Genomic DNA, 18,439 nt, shown 5'->3' on the forward strand with positions numbered 1-18,439 from the left:
CTAGATGCTGATTCTCTAGCATTTCTGAGTATCATGACAAACAGATAAAAGAATATTGTACTTCAGGTTACTAGGTATTTATGTGTCTCTGCAGAATTCTCTGGAGCACAAAGTTCAGTCCTATGTAGAAGGTGCTGGCTTAAGACTCTGGCATCACCAGTTGAAAGAATCTTTAGTAATATGGCTGGGAAAGAGACACTGGTAATCTACTGTCATCTAATGTAGACACTAGTAGGTTAGAGGGAACAGTTCCCATGTAAAAGCAGTGTGCTTGTGCAGCTTCCATTCATTTCAGTGGGATTTGAGCAGTATAACTTCCCAGAGAATTGTGTCCCCCTTTTTTCAAAGGGATGGTTTTTAGCTGGTAGTAAAACCAGAATTGTAAGGTGAATTGATGCCACTAGATAACTTTAGCAACAAAGAGACTGAGCATTTGTTCAAGCTGTATGTTTGCAGTTTAGAAATGGGCACTCGGCAAAGTTATGAAAATATTCAAAAAGTAAACATATTGCAAATTAATGCAAATTTTATTGGCATTAACAAATATGCAAATTAGCTGCCAATCTTGAGCAGTTGGTCACCTTCCAATGTGGCCCTAAGTGCCAAAAAAGATGAACACAGATTTGAGCCACATTTGCGCAGTATCAGGTCAATACTTCAAATTGTACAGCATGTCTGGTTTTCGAGGGTAATGAGATGTGTATGGATGGGTGTGATAGAGAAGAGGAAGTGAGAGTTGAAGAAAGACTTGACTCTTGCTCTCTGAACAGTTTACTTTTCTCTAGTTTTGTGGAGAAGACGGTAATAAAATTCAATATTCTTTGGAGTCTGAAATTTCCATGTAAAATCCTCTTGTGCACATTAGACTCGAATCCAAGACTTTTCCACAACTATTAACTCAGCCATAGGAGCAGCTACTTGTTCCTAAAATGGATCATTTCAACATTTAGTGCATTTTAAGGCTGACTGTTAAGTCCTGTTTTGTTTTGTATTGTTTGCATGCACCAAATATAAAACCGGATTTGATGACCTCTTGCATTGCTACTTCACTTCTGTCCAAACAGATCTGATGCAGAAAGCAAGCAACTCTAACTTGATCTCACAAAACAGTCACTCCCAAAGTGAATTATAGCCTGATTGAATTGTCTGTTGTGCTGGGGCCATAGCGCAAGTGCAATGTCATGTGCAACAAAACGTCCAAGGATTTTGCACTGATGAGTTGCTCAGCAGACTCCTGCAAAGTCCTAGCATGTGGCAGATGTGGGTAAATGAGATGTTCCAGGGCAATAGCACATTATATATCATCTGCTTCACATAATTCAAGCATGTAAAAGCACCACTTATGATGCAATGACAACATGTAATTTGATTTGAACCTGGGGGATACCTGTCTAAATACATTTTTCGGAACTAAGATACTCTGAAATGTATTGACACTAAGCACAATGCTGAACAGTTGTCAGTAGTGGACTTGATGAGAGACAATTAACAGAAGTTGAGTCACAATGGAAGTGCTCAGGGCTTTATCTGTGAAAAACCTTACTTCTCCTCTACTTCTTTTCTCCTCAACAACAACCCCCAAAGCCAGTCAATGTGCAGACACTGATTTGTTTCACTGAACAAACTTCTAGCAAAGAGAGAAATATCCCCCTCTTTACGGATCTTCTAGATATTTCCTGGGGACTGGCACCAAGTACTATTTCTTACCTACAATGAAAATGACCAGATAGCAGTGTTTGGAGACTCACCCTTTTGCCACTCCACCCCCTCACCTGGCAAACAACATTAAACAGAAAATGAATTCTGACAAGGTTACGGCGCTGTTGGTGGGTGGTTCTTGAGTCTGGGAATTGGGTGATGATCCTGTTCTAGAGGGAGGTGCCTCTCCCTGAAGGAGAAAGGGGGTTCTCCTGGACCTAGCATTTTCACTGGTGGCCCAAGTGGGGGCGAGGAGTGCTTATTTCCAGCTCAGGCTATCTCTAAACTGAGATACCTTGGCCAAGGTGCAATACACTCTAGTAACCACAGACGCGGGTGGCGCTGTGGGTTAAGCCACAGAGCTTAGGGCTTGCCGATCAGAAGGTTGGCGGTTCGAATCCCCGTGACGGGGTGAGCTCCTGTTGCTTGGTCCCTGCTCCTGCCCACCTAGCAGTTCGAAAGCACGTCAAAGTGCAAGTAGATAAATAGGTACCGCTTCGGCGGGAAGGTAAACAGCGTTTCTGTTCGTTGCTCTGGTTCGCCAGAAGCGACTTAGCCATGCTGGCCACATGACCTGGAAGCTGTACGCCCGCTCCCTCGGCCAATAGAGCGAGATGAGCGCCGCAACCCCAGAGTCAGTCATGACTGGACCTAATGGTCAAGGGTCCCTTTACCTTTAACCTCAGACTAGATTGCTGTAAAGTGTTTTACATAGAACTTCCCTTGAAGACAGCCTGAAAACTTCAGCAACTGCAAAATGCAGCTACTAGAGTGCTGATTGTTAGTTCTATAAGATGTCACACAACACTTATCTTGTAGGATCCACACTGGCTGCCTACATGTTAATGCTGGTGGGTTTTTCCCTATCCTGGCTCTGAGTTTGGCAGATGTGGACCTCCTTGCCTTCCTACCAGCAGATGTATCTAACTGTCAGCTGAGACGGGATGCGAAATTCTCTCCCTTGAAGAAAAGGATGGATATAACTACAGGGATTTTGTTGTTTGGTTAAAAACATTTTGTGTTTTTTGTTTAAGCTACTCTGGATTTTAGGATTGTTTTACATTGTCTTGCTGTTTCATTAACATTTCAGGAAACTATGAGATCATATGAGGAAGAGCAATCTATAAATAAATCTGACAATAAGTAGTAACAACAAACAACAACAGCATCGACAACAACAGGAAAAGAATGATTGTTGAAATAGCTTGTCTACATCTTCATTGCCCCAGAGGAACTCTGGCCACACACTGATATTCTGCTTATTTTAGTAGTAGTAGTAGTAGTAGCTATTTTAGGATTTCTATTAGTTAAACACTATTTGGTCATTTTTGTTGTTGTTGTTTTACCATTTATTATTATTATTATTTAATTGGGGCTGTTGGAATTTGAAAAAAGCAGGTTTAGAAAACAATCTAAATGAGTAGTGCCCAGCCATTTAGAACTCCCAAGGGGACATTTAAATGATCCACACCTAAATTATTTGCAATATGCCTGTGGAGAAGATTGGATGTGCAGAATGACACAATCCATGGTGCCGCCACCTGTCATATGCACCTATGATGAAATAGCGTGAATACTCCCAAGTGATAGTCCTTTTCATAATGTGGTGGAAATGTTTGACAGAGGCAGCCAAATAAACAAAACAAGGAGGGGGGGGGGAAAGGAAAGCATGAAAAGGAAATTTATTTATTTATTTTTAAAAATGTGAATCTTTTCAGCTCAAACCCAATGCCAAACACTCTCCTTCCTTGGAAATTTTTAAGCAGAGGTTGGATGGCCATCTGTCATGGATGCTTTAGCTGAGATTCTTGCATTGCAGGGGGTTGGACTAGATGACCCTTGGGGTCCCTTCCAACTCTAAGATTCTATGATCCCATGATGCCTCTTTCTCCTATCCAAGCCAGCCACAAATTTCAGCTATCCACACCATTTGTAGTACCCACAGTTGCTTTTCCCTAAAACCCGGCCAGTTTGAGGATAGTGACCATTAACAGCAATTTTACATAATTTGCTTTTTCATGGCATCTCCTCCTTCACCCATGCAGTGCTAGTAATCTATCAGGGAGGCATACTAAATGCCTAAATCATTATGAATCGCCTACCCTTCCTTATTCCTTAACAATGTTTTATATAACGATCTAGTTTTGAAGTTTTGCCAGTTTCTTAAAAGGAAACTGAAGAAGACGAAAAACTCTCTCTCTCTCTCTCTCTCTCTCTCTCTCTCTCTCTCTCTCTCTCTCTCTCTCTCTCTCTGTGTGTGTGTGTGTGTGTGTGTGTGTGTGTGTGTACCCAATCACCATAATCAATGATTTCATAAAATTTCTTTTAAAATATGCATGAAGTAGCCTGGGTGCTTAACAGGGAAAATTTGCTCAACGTCTCATGATACATACAACTCATTGGCTATACTAATCTTCATATCGGTTCCCAAAGGATATTGGCGGCTGGCTGGGGAAGAGAGAAGGAAAAACAAATGTAAACTATCAGAGAGGATTTCCCTAGCCCTTTAAAGTATACTATTTTCTGACAATCTTGCTATGTACTAAAAGTGCTGCGAATTCCATCATGCCCTTGGCCCATTAAGACTGTACCAAGCTGCTTCTCTGGAAGTTGGGAGCCTTTTGCAGTGAAGCTTCTTTGCCTCTGCCCACAGAGAGCCTTTGTTAACTGACAAGAGGACTGAAGCTTCTGGCTGCCTTTGAAATGGATATGTTGGGTCAGTGAAAACTGCTGGGTGCTTTTCAGTGGGTCTGTATCCCTTCTTCTTCTTTTAAAAATACAGTTTTGAAAAGTAGCTGCTGCTGCTGCTGCTGCTCCTTCTTCTCCTTTTCTCTCTTAAAAATAAATAAATCCTGGTTTTAACACCCAACCCATTTTCACTGACCCAATGAGTCAGTTTCAAAGGTAACTTCAGTCCTTAGTCGGAGTTAAAAAGGTAGGAGTGCTGATTCAAGCTCTTCTCCTTTAAACTGATCACGGTAGCTGCCAATCAGATTCAACTCTGGCAGGTCTTCAGAAAACCCTGTGCAGGTTTCATATTGAATTTTTCAAAATCCTGAAAAAAAAGGAACATGGGCACTTGCTTGTAAAATATTTTCACTGATCTTGTCTTTTCCTTTCTTCGGCTTGCTGATACAAGAAATAAGAATGAGGTAAAGCATCATTTATCTCATTGGCCTGGGGGATATGCAAAAACAGCCAGCTAATCAGATCTTAGGATAAATGAGACTACTATTTACCACAGTGTTATACCACAAGGGGATGACATAATGTGCGCCAATACATATGGGGTAGCTTCAGACAGTACAACATGGATGAATCCTCTTAATATTTATATGCAAGTGAGGGGCCCAGTACAATCAGTAGTCCTTAAATGTTCATAATTGGGCACAGGATCACAGCTCTTTGTGACTACTAATAGTGACTAATAATGCCACTAGTGTGCATTACCTTTAGAAAGGGGATGCAACGCTTATAAATCCAATGCTGAAGGTATGCTAGAATCCATAAAATTTCCAATTACAGAGCTAGAATTTATTGTGCACATATGGAAAATAATACTTGTAAAAGAGAGAGGGGTTTGTGCCTGGTGCTGTCAATACTGTGAAGGATGGGGTGATTATAAAGCAAATTAACAATACTTTTAAATGTGCATTCACTTATCTTTCCAATTAAATCCTTGTTAAACAACTGCACAGACAGTAATGGTACTTCTGCAAAGCATGGATCAAGACAGTTTTATTGTAATTTTTACTTTGTAACAATTAATCAAGTAGTCATTTTCTTTATTATTAAAATATTTAGTTAATAAATATTCTCAACTGGCCAACGTATTTGTAGTTCACATGTAATTTTTTAATGTTGGAACTTGTATTTGAATGTTGAATTAGATGTAGGACTCACTCAAGAGCAGTTTTATTTTATCACTTATTATTGTGGCAAATAAAATCAACTCCTATTAATGCCAGATGACTGTTTACTTTATAAAAATCTGCCATACTTTAAAGGCTATGTTACAGTCTCCCAGTTCTAATAACAATATTTTTCTTTTGCAGGTAGCAGAGGCTTTGTGTGTGGTGCAGGTAGGAAATATTCATTTTCCCTCAAAAGGTGCATATAGATACTAAAAACACAGTAATTGACCTATGGGTGGTGTGCTGTATTTTACAGTTAACATGCAAATAAGGACACTCAAAGGTCAAGCTACTCTGCAAATGTCAAACATTTTGTAAACAAAGAGCTTGATATGAGACAATTAAGATCTATCTCATTTTATGCATGAATTGACACTTATTGAACAATGCAATAAACAGTGATATTGATATTTCTATGGTTTGTGATAACTATACACATATTAGGACAAATTTCAAGTGCTCCAACTGGGTATGACAAATCCGTAATACCGGTACTTTACATTCCCCCACCCCCTGTAAATTTAGTGCTCAAGGGAATTACTTGAGCAATTCTTCTGTGAAAAAAACTAGTTTAATAATAATAATAATAATAATAATAATAATAATAATAATAATAATTTTATTATTTCTACCCTTCCCATTTGGCTGGGCTTCCCCATCCACTCTGGGTGGCTTCCAACAGAAGGTTAAAAATACATTTAAAACATCAGTCGTTAAAAACTTCCCTAAACAGGGCTGCCTTCTAAATGTCATATAGTTGTTTATGTCCTTGACATCTGATGGGAGGGTGTTCCACAGGACAGGCGCCACCACCGAGAAGGCCCCCTGCCTGGTTCCCTATAACCTCACTTCTCACAGTGAGGGAACCACCAGAAGGCCTTTGGCACTGGACTTCAGTGTTCGGACTCAACGATGGGGGTGGAGACGCTCCTTCAGGTATACTGGGCTGAGGCCGTTTAGGGCTTTAAAGGTCAGCACCAAAACTTTTAATTGTGCTCAGAAGACTATAGTGAAGAAGACACACATCCTGTGATCTTTGGATGAAGGGCAGTACATAAATTTAATAAATAAATACACCAGAAATGGCTAAGCTGGAGTCCGGATATGGGCTGCCAAGCCACAAGAAGTGACCCACAGGCCCCACAGCTTTCACTCCTGATGTGATCAGGTGATAAAGTTGTTTTGTAGAGTACGATCACCACAGAGCAGGCAGAGTACTGACTTTATCTCCAAATCAGGAGACAAAAGATTTCTCTGGCTGCTTGTTGGAGAGGATTTCTAAAGAATAGTTAGAAGGATCTTTTGACTCCAGTCTCAGCGCTAATATCCTCAGCACTTAAACTGGAGATCAGGAGATAAAAGATCCTTCTGACTGCTTTGTAGAGATCCTCCTTAAACAGCCAAAGGGATCTCATTGACTGATAGATTTTATCTATAGAAACATACAAAGAACATAACATAAAGTATTTAAAAAATCCTAAATGTAACTGAAAACATATTAGAAACTCAGTTCCAGAAACTAATAGGCATAGCAAGGTCACATAAAAATTACCATCCACCTAGCTCAGTAGAAAGAGAACAAATGTCACTATTATTCTTAATTTTAATGCAGCAAAAATAAACAGCAATGAGTCCCACAAATCAGCATACTGAGATGGTGGTATCACATCTTTATTTTCTTATTCACATGTTTTAGGAAAGCAAACGGTTCTAATCCCAAACTACCCCTCTTTCATCTCTGGTCTTTGCACTAAGCACCACAGAAATAAAGCCCCCTGCCAGCTCATTGAGGGCAAAAAGCTTCAAAAGGAAGAAAAACTTTCTGTGTGAAGTAAAAGGCAGTGTTCCCCATCATCCCCACCCCAGCACTGGAGTGGGGAGGGCTGAAAATTCAGATTGTGTGTTTGTGTGTCTTTGCATTTGTGTTTGTTTGTGTGAGAGTGAGTTTATGTATGGATGTTCAACTGCATATATGTGAGACTCCCTATCAAGTGAGTGTGTGTGCTGTATTTGTGGCAAATGTGCACATGTGTTGAGTATATGTGTTGTTTGCATGCGTAGCTTGTGTGCATGTACTTACACACTGAGAATCCCACCAATGGCATGTGCCCTTGGGGGGATAGGGGACAGTCAATATGGCCCCTGGGTTGAAAATGTTTAGCCACCCCTAAGTAGTATGTGATGCTGATCAGAAGGTCAGTGGTTTGAATCTCCGCAAAGGGGTGAGCTCCCGTTGTTCGGTCCCAGCTCCTGCCAACCTAGCAGTTTGAAAGCACGCCAAAAAGTGCAAGTAGATAAATAGGTAAAGCTCTGATGGGAAGGTAAATGGCATTTCCGTGTGCTGCTCTGGTTTCGCCAGAAGCAATTTAGTCATGCTGGCCACATGACCCGGAAAAAAACTGTCTGCGGACAAATGCCGGCTGCCTTGGCCTGTAAAGTGAGGTGAGCACCGCAACCCCACAGTCATCTGTGACTCGACTTAACTGTCAGGGGTCTTTTACCTTTACCTTTTTTAAGTAGTATGTGAAGCAATATTTCCAAAGTTCCCTAGAAACTCATATGTATGCTGTTCCAGAGTTAAAAGTTCTAGGAATTATTTAGAATCTGGAGTAAGTGGATACATTTGCCACACATCCATTAGAAATCTATAAAGTTAACTTGGGCTCTGGATTTGAAACCTAAACTGAAGTACGGGGAATTGATGTCATCATAATGACATCTTACACAAAGTTCACAACAAATCATTACAATGGCGGAAATCAGTGAAACATGGGTGGCCAACTTGTGGCTTTCCAGATGTTGCCAGACTCCAACTCTCCTCAACCTACAAGGGCATCGCTGTTCACTTATAGAAATTACAGCTCCCTTCCCAACTCTTCCAGTTTCCCATGTATAATAGTGGATAGCCAAAAGGTTCCCTGATAATAACGTTCCCAATTGTATGGAATCTTTACTGTAATGAACTTAAATCCCACTAGTTACAGGTACGTAGCCGTGTTGGTCTGCCATAGTTGAAACAAAATAAAAAAAATTCCTTCCAGTTGCACCTTAGAGACCAACTAAGATATCTGAAGAAGTGTGAATGCACATGAAAGCTCATACCAATGACAAACTTAGTTGGTCTCTAAGGTGCTACTGGAAGGAATTTTTTTATTTTGTTTAAATCCCACTGTTGAGGAAACAGTGACATCACACTAGCATTAATATTCATTTTGTTTTGCAATATCTTTCAAAGAGAGGGGTGGTGGTGGGGGAGAGTATTACTGTTCCCAAGACTCCTCATGACTTTGTGTTACATGAATCAATGTAACTGACAAAGTTTTGAGCTGGGAACTGTGTACCATGTTGAAAGATGTTATAATACAGGCCTTTTATGATCAAGATCTTTTCAGCTTTTAATAGGAAAAATAAATCATTGATAAAAGATAATCTTGTCACCTGAAAGAAGCACAATATCAATGACCTACTGCACACACACACACACACACACACACACACACACACGGATAAAATGTATACGGCAGTGCTTCTGTTGTCATTGCTGACAAAAGCCTTAAGAACTGGTAATAAAAGATCAAGTAAAAAAGTGGGGGGGCAAGTGATCCAATGTTTTTTTTATATATATAAAAATATCAGAAGACACTTTCTAAAATGTTTAACAATTGTAAGATTTTGGTCCTTTTTCGCCTCCCCTCATCATTCCCCCGGTTGCCTTTTATTCATTTTCTGATCATACTGATTATGTTCACAATATAAAGATAGGGGATACTGATAATGCTTAGGTCCAAGGCTCATTCTCTCTTTCTCTTAAAAACAACAACAACCCCACAAAAATAAACTTACAGTACACTTGACATTCTCAAGCTTTCCTCGAATGTTTTGTGGTTCAAGATTCCAGTTGCAATGAAATAAAGACAGTCTAAATTTATGTCTGTTTTGCACTTCACAGAGCAGGGGTTTCTATGTAAGAATCATACATGCCCAAATGGCAGTGTAGAAATGAACAATCAAGTACTTTGCTCATGCAAGGATTGATAGACTGCTCAATTTGGGGCATTTTAAATGGATTTTTTCATGCAGGGTTGGCTAATGCTTATTGCTGAATAATATTAACAGAAGCAACAAAATTATGCCCAAAAGAAGAAGAAAAATGTTATATACAAAATAAATATAAAAATATTTTAAAAATCAAAAGTTTCCCTTCTTAAGTACAAGGGGGGAGGAGACGACAAATCACCATATCAAATAAAATTATTTTAAAAATGAAAAAGCAGCATTAATAATAATACATGCATCTCATTATTGCCAGTAGCCACCATAAACCCACCTTTGAGGGGCTCTCACTTTCGCACAAGAGGTAATAAGCCATGTGCTCTACTTTTGATGCCATGTGCATATCAAGCTTCTGAGCTATGGCTACAACGAAAAAACCTGCCAGCATTAGCAGGTTATTCATATCTTTTCTATAAGCCTAGCTCAGAACCAGAAGTTTGGCCAAAACTAAGCTGGCATTGCTACTGTATGAAACATAATACAGTAATATGGGGCTGTAGCTTCTGCGTGTTGTTTGGCGATTCTTTTGATAATTTATCAGAACAGATATAAATTTGAAGCATTAATAGATTTTTGGCAATAAAATGAAGGTAAAAAAATAAGAGGTCTAGCACTATGTAGCCCCACGTGGGGTGTGTGCTTGGAGAACGACCTCCACTTGTGCAATGGGACTCTCACCCATGCACTTGCTAAACCTAGTTGTTCCCCCAATCCCGCCAGAGCAGATTTAGGGGTGGAGGTAGGAAACGGGTTATTATGTTTCTGTCAATGTACCTTGTCCAAAGCTTGGGACTGGAAGGTGTAGGGAAGCTTTTCCTCTAGTTAAAAGCTTTTCTTGACCGTCAAAACTGAGCTCTCTTCAACTCTGGTGTTTGTTGTGTCACCCCTTCAACTGGAATTTTCTCTCTTTTAAAAATGCTTTATTTGTGCATTTTCCAAAATTTAATACATAAATCTTTCAATTCTCTTCATTTGTCTCATTTCTCCAGACTTGCCTGTCCACCCCTCCATGGTTTTCTACACCTTGGCCCCTGTTATGCTGCATATCCATCTATACCACCCATTTTGCTTCTATACAATAGCTGAAGTGTTATTTACTGCTGCTCACATATCTATCCCTACTTGGAAATTTATCTGGTTGTTGTAACTCTTTAAAAATTCTCCAAAGTATTTCCACTCTTCCCTCACCTAATTTTCATCATGATTCCCCATCTTGGCTGCAATGATGGCTAAGATGGCATTCTCTTTTTATGGTAAGCTTAGAAACATTTGTTTCCCCTTTGCTCACATTTTTCTGCAGCACTTCATAGCGTGCAAATCACTGAGGTGCCACAAGGCACTTGGGACAGTGGGCCCCCACTTTGACTTGAGTTGCCTCAAGTACAGATTTGGCTTTGCCTTGGACAAGCCAAGAAACCCGCTGCAGTAATCTGTTTTTTCCAAAAGGCTTCCTCAAATCTACTGCATTTTACAAAAAGGTACAACTGGATGTATTTATCTCTGTTTTGTATTTCTTATTTGTTCGTACGGCTAACTACTCAAACTGTAAAGTTAGTGTCCCCCCCCCCCTAAAATCATTTGCTCAGGAACTATTTATCTTGTTGCATTTGTAAGCCTCAATATATAAATAAAATATATAGAGTTATTGACTCACATTTTCTGCATAGATTAGGAAACAAGAGGCTTGGTTTATTGGGGATTGTTTCCTCTGACAGCTAGTTACAGGTAGGTAGCCGTGTTGGGTCTGACATAGTCGAAACAAAAAATGTAAAAGGAAAAATGAAAAATAAAATAAAATTGAAACAAAATATCAGCCTATCAGCCAACCACCCATTCCCACCACCCTTCTGAGTAATACCCCTCCCCACCTTCTGACTATACATAAGGGTCTGGTGACTTCTGTTTCAGTGTATCTGAAGAAGTGTGCATGCACACGAAAGCTCATACCTATGACAAACTTAGTTGGTCTCTAAGGTGCTACTGGAAGGATTTTATTTTATTTTTTGTTTCCTCTCACAGCTGTTCTTTTTGAACTCTAGCGGGTCCTCACCTTGGAAAGATCACAAGTGTAACCTCTCATTTTCTCATGTCACAGCAAAATTTTGACCTGCTGCATCACACTCTTGTTCCTGGGGTATCTGCCAGGGGCACCAAATGTACGTCCTACGCAGTAACACCAACACAGGACAAAAAGGCCGTATTAGCAAGCCACCCTGAAAATGAGTTAGTTGTACACCAAATTGCTGGACTTGCATGAGGAAAGGTGATGGCAAAGTGTACATCAATGGATGACTGATCAAGCAGCTTGGTCTCTTCCACAGTTCTTTAAAGCAGAAATGAGAGCAGAGAATGAACATCTGAAACAGTACTTCTGGGAACAGGAAGAAGTGCAGTCTGTCTAGAGCTTGCGTGGTGAAATAAGAGCTTTGACTTTTTATTTTTAAGTTGAATGACTTTACTGACTTGGTGGCTTGGGATGGATTTGGCAATTCAGTTTCATACAGAGATGTAGGACTTAGTTCATCCCTGGTGTAATTCAATCAAACTCAAAGTGATGAAATCCTTTGCATACATTTGATGACAAGTTCACAGAAATGTTTTGAGGAGACTTCAATGGAGCTACATTGGGGAAGAATTTGATCCTTTCTGGGATTTCCCCCCGCTAATTTTAAATGTCTTATGGTTGTATTCATAATTTGAGGCTATTCTTCAGAAATAAATCTCAAAATTAGGACAAGTCACAGAGCAAGAAAGAACACAGAATACCTAACTAAAATACCAGAAAGAAAATAGCAACAATCAATAATAATATAAGATTTTTCTACAATATTTTGCATTAAAAAGTAAATGTAAAGTTAAAAAAAAAACAGTTTCAGGAATACAACATTTTATACATGATTACAAATGCCTAGAACAGGCATCCCCAAACTGCGGCCCTCCAGATGTTTTGGCCTACAACTCCCATGATCCCTAGCTAACAGGACCAGCGGTCAGGGAAGATGGGAATTGTAGTCCAAAACATCTGGCGGGCCGAAGTCTGGGGATGCCTGGCCTAGAAGAATAAATGTCCCAGAAGTCAACACTCCTCATTTACTAAGGCCATCAGAAGCCTTGGAAAAAAGTAAGTCTTTACCCGGCACCCAAAAGATGTCAGCATAGTTGCCAGGTGGACCTCACTGCAGAGATTATGCCACAGATGGGAAGCCACAACTGAAAAGGCCCTCTCCCTTGACATCACCCTACAAGCCTTCCTCAAAGGGGGTTCCTGGATAAGAGCCTCAGAAGATCTAAGTCTGGATGGATTCATATTGGGAGAGGAGTTCCAGAAGATATTGGGGACCTGAACTATTATGGACATTTTTTAGAACCTCAGTATTAACGTATTTCTAATACACACATTTTATATAACAATCTGGAATATATGACATACAACACATCAACAGCATTAAAAGTTTTGGGTGGGTTTGTTCATTTGTCTTCCTCCATGCCAATATGCCTCTTCCCAGTGGTGCTGGGGTTCATAGAATGCAGCAAAATAGTGGGCAACATTTGCCCAGTATCTTGTCTGTGTGATGGGCTCATGGGAAAGAGCTGTGCCATGAGCCCTTGCAAGGGGGTGGGGAAAACCAATATAAGGCTGCTTCCCCTGGAGCTCAAGGCCATTCCGCCTGGATAGCTTCCTACCCACCCTCGGGTTAGAACCTTCACTGAGCAGTTTTGGGTCCCTGGTTGACACAGCCAGAATTTTTTCCCCCTCAACCTGATTGGCACTTGGTTGAGTTTTCTCCACCTTTTCTGCAGTGAAATTATGACCTTCCTTTCTTAGACAGAATAAGGTTGTTTTTTTGAGGGCGGAAATGGCATTGGGCAGGATCAACAAAGGATGGGGAGCCCACATAAGGGGCCTGAGGGGAAGACTGACCATGGCACTCCCAAGCTTGGTGTTGGGGTACCTGCCTAATAAGGTATCTGCACCCTGGTTGCCCAGTAAGACCTTGCTTGTTTGGCTTGCAGCTAGGCAAGGTTCAACAATGGATGACCCCAATAGAACGGATTTGGGGCAGTCCAAACATGGCAGATCCATTCCATCGACATGGGGTCTGTGGAATGCTGAAGTAATCTTGGCCCCAACGCCATGCCAACCCTTGCCTGCTGCTGTCAACAAGGATTTAGCCTGATTTTATCCCATCACCATTGTACAGTCTGTTTATTTGCTGCTCTCATGGGTCAGATAATGTACCTTTCTGGGTAATCTAATGATGGCTTTTGTACCGGTACCTATTGAATAATTTTAGACTTATTTTTTGTAGTATTGCAGAGAAACATTAAATTGTTAATGTGACTCAGTGCATATTTTTTACTTTTACTCTTTCCCCTCCTATGGCATCATTCCCAAGTGTCTTTGTTTTTTCTTCTATTTCATTTTCTTATTCCATGTCTTTTTAGACTTGTAGGCCTTCCCTTTTTTAAAATGTGTAATATTTTAGCATAAATTCTTAACATAAATTTAGTGTCACATTATAATTCCTCACTCCTTTTGTTGTCCCCCCCCCCCCATTCTTTTGCTGGCTTATTTTCTTTTGCAGCATGACTGTTGCTCGTCCCCTTCTCCCTTCCAACCCATATATTGGTTGTTTGCACTATCTCTGTACACTTCTCTTCTGCAAAATGCCACTCTTCATTTTCTGCCACTAATGTACCACGGCTTCTAAAATCCATTGTATTGTCATTTCAGACAGATAAGTACTAAACAAAACATTACCAGGGTGAAGGAATCACTTACCATGATTGACAACAAATCGCAACTTCTGTATCGTTGCCAGATTGCCGCTGACTCTGTATATTCCATCAACATCCAGACCTGAAAAAGGAAAACATATTTCACATTGGCTTGTGTGAGTATTATACTTAAGATGTCTGTCAAGAAAACATAAATGTCCTAAACCATAGAGAAAATTTTACTTCAGAGAACTTCTTGATAACCATTCTGTTGATGAAACAGAGTCACATGATGTTCTTGTTCTGTTTTATTTGCCTTTCAAGGTGAAAGTCCCCCCCCCTTCTAAATCAGAATTTGCCTGAAGGTGAGTGGATTACTGATATACACGTAGCTCCCATTTCTATGAAAACTTCCACATTCAAATAAACAGAAGGGAAGCTCCTTGTATTAGGGTCGCCATATTTCAAACAGTGAAAATCCGGACAGAAAAGCTGTTGGGCTTTATGGACAAAATAACTTTGTAAAAAGCCATTTTGGAGCTATTTTCATGTAAAAATGGCTGCCATACATCCGGAATACAGCAGTTGTAAACAGTGTCCAGGCAGAAATCGCTGAAATGTCCAGGAAAATCCCATAATCCCATGTCGGAAGTCTAGCTTTTGGCAGATTTCCATAAAAATAGCTCAAAAACGTTTTGTTTTTTGCAAAAAAGCTTTCAAAAACTTTGGGCAAATGAGAAACACCCCCCTCCCCCAAATCATGTGTGGAATTTCATCTCCACTGAATGGTGGAGTTAGAGAAGCTCTATGTACACATTCCAGGGCAGTTGCAGCTCTGCTCTGGGATTTTGCTGTACAACATATTACTTATGGCAAACTTGAAGGGCTATACAGAAACAATACTTCTGTATCTCTTAGGTAGATTAAGAAATAAGGAGCAGGCAATTGATCATGTGATCCTTCCCGACAATCTCTTCCCAGAGGAAACTTCCCCCGTTGAACTGTGATTAGTCAGGGGATACGCCAGTAAGCACTGACTTTAGGTATGTTGAATGCTAACCAGGTTCTAAATCAAAACTCACCAGCCAGCTTTTCACTTGGTTCCAATCCTAGTTAAACAGGGAACTTCTTTAACTTTAACCTCGGTAAAACTCAGCGCTGTGCCAATGCATTCTTTAATTTCACTTAAATTATAAAGTGGCAATTTGCTTTGGGGAGGGAAGAGATTTCATTTACAGTACATACATGGCCCCAAACTACAAACGCCTCAGATTATTGACTGCAGATCGGTCTAGCTAATTTGACTGGATCTATTCTACACAATGTGGTTAAAAGAATGCACCTGGAGACATTTTCAAAGGGTTAATAAAAGTCTAAAATTAGCAGCTCTCCATAAACCTTTGGTACTGTTAATAAATTGAATATGAGAAACTATACTAATCTGAAGGATAGTGTATCTTGAAGAGCAATCTTGAAGACATGAGTGAAAGTAGAGACAATTAGCATTTTATTTGGACACTCCACAATATGGCAGACTGAGGAAAATGTTGAGAGCACTATACACCAATTACAGTGCACACATGCCATAGACTTTCTTCTCTAAATACTTTGAAAGTCAAGCCAAACCAAACCAATATAAATTGGTGGATTTGGACATCCTTTTTATGACCACATTATCCCAGCTGGATTAGAAACTACTTATTTTGGAAATACATTTAGGCCATGTGTGTGTGTGGCTGTGTGAAAAAAGATGTTCTGCCTTTAACATTATTCTGTTCAGAGCTTCTGAACAGTTTTCAAAGAAAACAACTTCAACTTCTAAGAGCACCTTTATCAAGAACAAAAACATCCTCATTCTACTGTCAGTATTTCTTCATGGTAGGTTTCAAATGCTTGTCGGGGAGTGGGGGGGGGAGGAGAGAGAGATAAAACAAATGTATTTTTCAAAGGTTTTTTAAATTTTATTTGGGGATAGCATTAACTTTTAGTGGCAAAGAACATTCTGGAATAACACATATTCACTGCAATAAAATCCGACTCCTAGTTTAGTATATGCTGACCGTCTTATGTTTCAAAACGGTGTTTATCACTGAGACAGATCATTGGCTTCCCCCAAGAGAATATCAATATTTCTCCCTCCCTGTTTTGTTTTAAGGAGCTTAGAATGGTAGGATGGACACAAAACCAGGAATCATAATACAAACGGTGTTCAGAAACTCAGTCAAGAAAAATGCAGCTGTTGTAGCTCATTCCCACCATAAATCTTATAAGCTTTCCGGCTTATATCAAGGATAGGAATTAATTTTCTTGTGTGTGTGTGTGTGTGTGTGTGAAGCAATTTCTTTTTAAAATGTTGTTGGGTTTGGGTCACAGTTTTCACACCTTATACATTTAGTTAAACATTTCCACTTTAATCGAGACACTTCTGCTGAAACACTTCTACATGCCTCATGTGGAACCCATGCCTGCTGCAGTGGATTATGGGTTATATTGCAGGAAGTGTAATATAAATTAACAAGGGTTATGATGAAGGAAGAACATAACATTCTACTAAGCCAGGCATCCCCAAACTGCAGCCCTCCAGATGTCTTGGCCTACAACTCCCATGATCCCTAGCTAACAGGACCAGTGGTCGGGGAAGATGGGAACTGTAGTCCAAAACATCTGGAGGGCCGAAGTTTGAGGATGCCTGTACTAAGCCCATTGTGCCTCCTCCTGCTGTGCACATGACATCACATGTGCACGGTGACGCCCCCCCCCCGTTGGGTGGAACCCACTGTGTGTGCCAGCAGGGAACACATTGGTGAAGCAACACCCAAGAGGATTCAACCTTCCTGCTCTCTGCAGTGCAGTTGAGAAAGCAGATGAAGCTCCTCCTGACCACATAGGATTTTAAAAGCTCTAATTAAAAAAGTAGTTTCACCCCATGAATGATTCAGGACTGGATCTGGGTCAGGTGTTCCCCAGGTCTGGGTCAGGGCTCTGGATCAAGTGGGGGGGGGTCTCAGCAGTTTTTAGTTTCTGAAAATTCCTGAGCATTGCCGTGCACTTTCAGCTAGTTAGGATATAGAGTTGTTACAGACCCTATTCCTTTTAAATAAGGCCGCCCCTAATTTTGTAGCTTGAATGGCTGTATTTTGATCCTCAGTGTACAGATAAGTCACATCATTTTCTTTGATCCTCTCCACACTGCTTGATGTCTGAATGTTTGCTTAGCTATCAGAAAACAAGGAATAAGGACGGCCATCCAGAAAGTAGAATTTAAACAGTAGACTGCTCATCAGCATGCAGACTTGCACTTAAAATATACAAATCAACTTTGCCTAGGTCTTAATTTGACTTCTGCTATGTACCACTGCTTCCGCAAAGCGAGTTTTCAGTTGAATCAAAAAGAACATTAGCAATAGTGGTGTCAGCAAGACTTCTATTGAAGGTTTATTGTGACAAACTACAAAACATACACTTTGAAGCTTTTTTTAAAAATGTTAGATTATGCCATGAAAGTGCCATCATTCTTGAGGCGTTTTCACTATAAATGAGCAGTTGCCCCTGATAAATATATGTGCTATGTTTTATGATTAGGGGAGTTTGTTTCTTGGTTTTTTAAAAATTTCTCTTCTCTACCCCCGCTCCCCAATTTTTGTAGCCAAACAAAATGACCTCATTGTTTCCCACTCTTATTTTCTTTTAAACATTAGCTGGGATGATTGAGATTCAGGAATGTGGGAAAATGGATTCCCAAGCCATGTCTATCCCTTCTAATTCTGAGCTGTAATTTTTGGCTTGGCTTGAATCACAGTCATCACATTTCAGTATGAATCTCACTGTAAAGTGATCTTTCTCGAACATTTCTTTCACTCATCTTGGGATCAGAAACAAAGCAATCCTACTCTTTCAACATAACCTTTAGATTTTTCTTTTTTTAAGCAAAAGTAGACAAAAAAAAAGCAACCCGAATTTCCTTTAAGATATGTAGAGGTGTGTGCATGTTTTAAAAAAGGAAACATCCACAGTCTGATTATAAATCTTGTCATCTATATGTCAGATGTTACAGC

General features: G+C 40.0%; 1 protein-coding gene across 4 annotated transcripts in view; it reads right to left on the reverse strand.

Moving 5' to 3' along the window:
* Nucleotides 1-18,439, reverse strand: part of ARHGAP15 (Rho GTPase activating protein 15) — a 373,834-nt gene that overhangs the window by 119,711 nt on the left and 235,684 nt on the right. For all 4 annotated transcript variants that reach the window (XM_088661719.1, XM_088661732.1, XM_035130906.3 and 1 more), the window contains one exon: nt 14,449-14,526. In XM_088661719.1, the coding sequence (XP_088517845.1) occupies nt 14,449-14,526 (78 nt within the window). The remainder of the gene's footprint in view (nt 1-14,448; nt 14,527-18,439) is intronic.

Source organism: Zootoca vivipara, chromosome 1 (genome assembly GCF_965207765.1).
Source record: "Zootoca vivipara chromosome 1, rZooViv2.hap1.1, whole genome shotgun sequence".
NCBI classification, from domain to species: domain Eukaryota; kingdom Metazoa; phylum Chordata; class Lepidosauria; order Squamata; family Lacertidae; genus Zootoca; species Zootoca vivipara.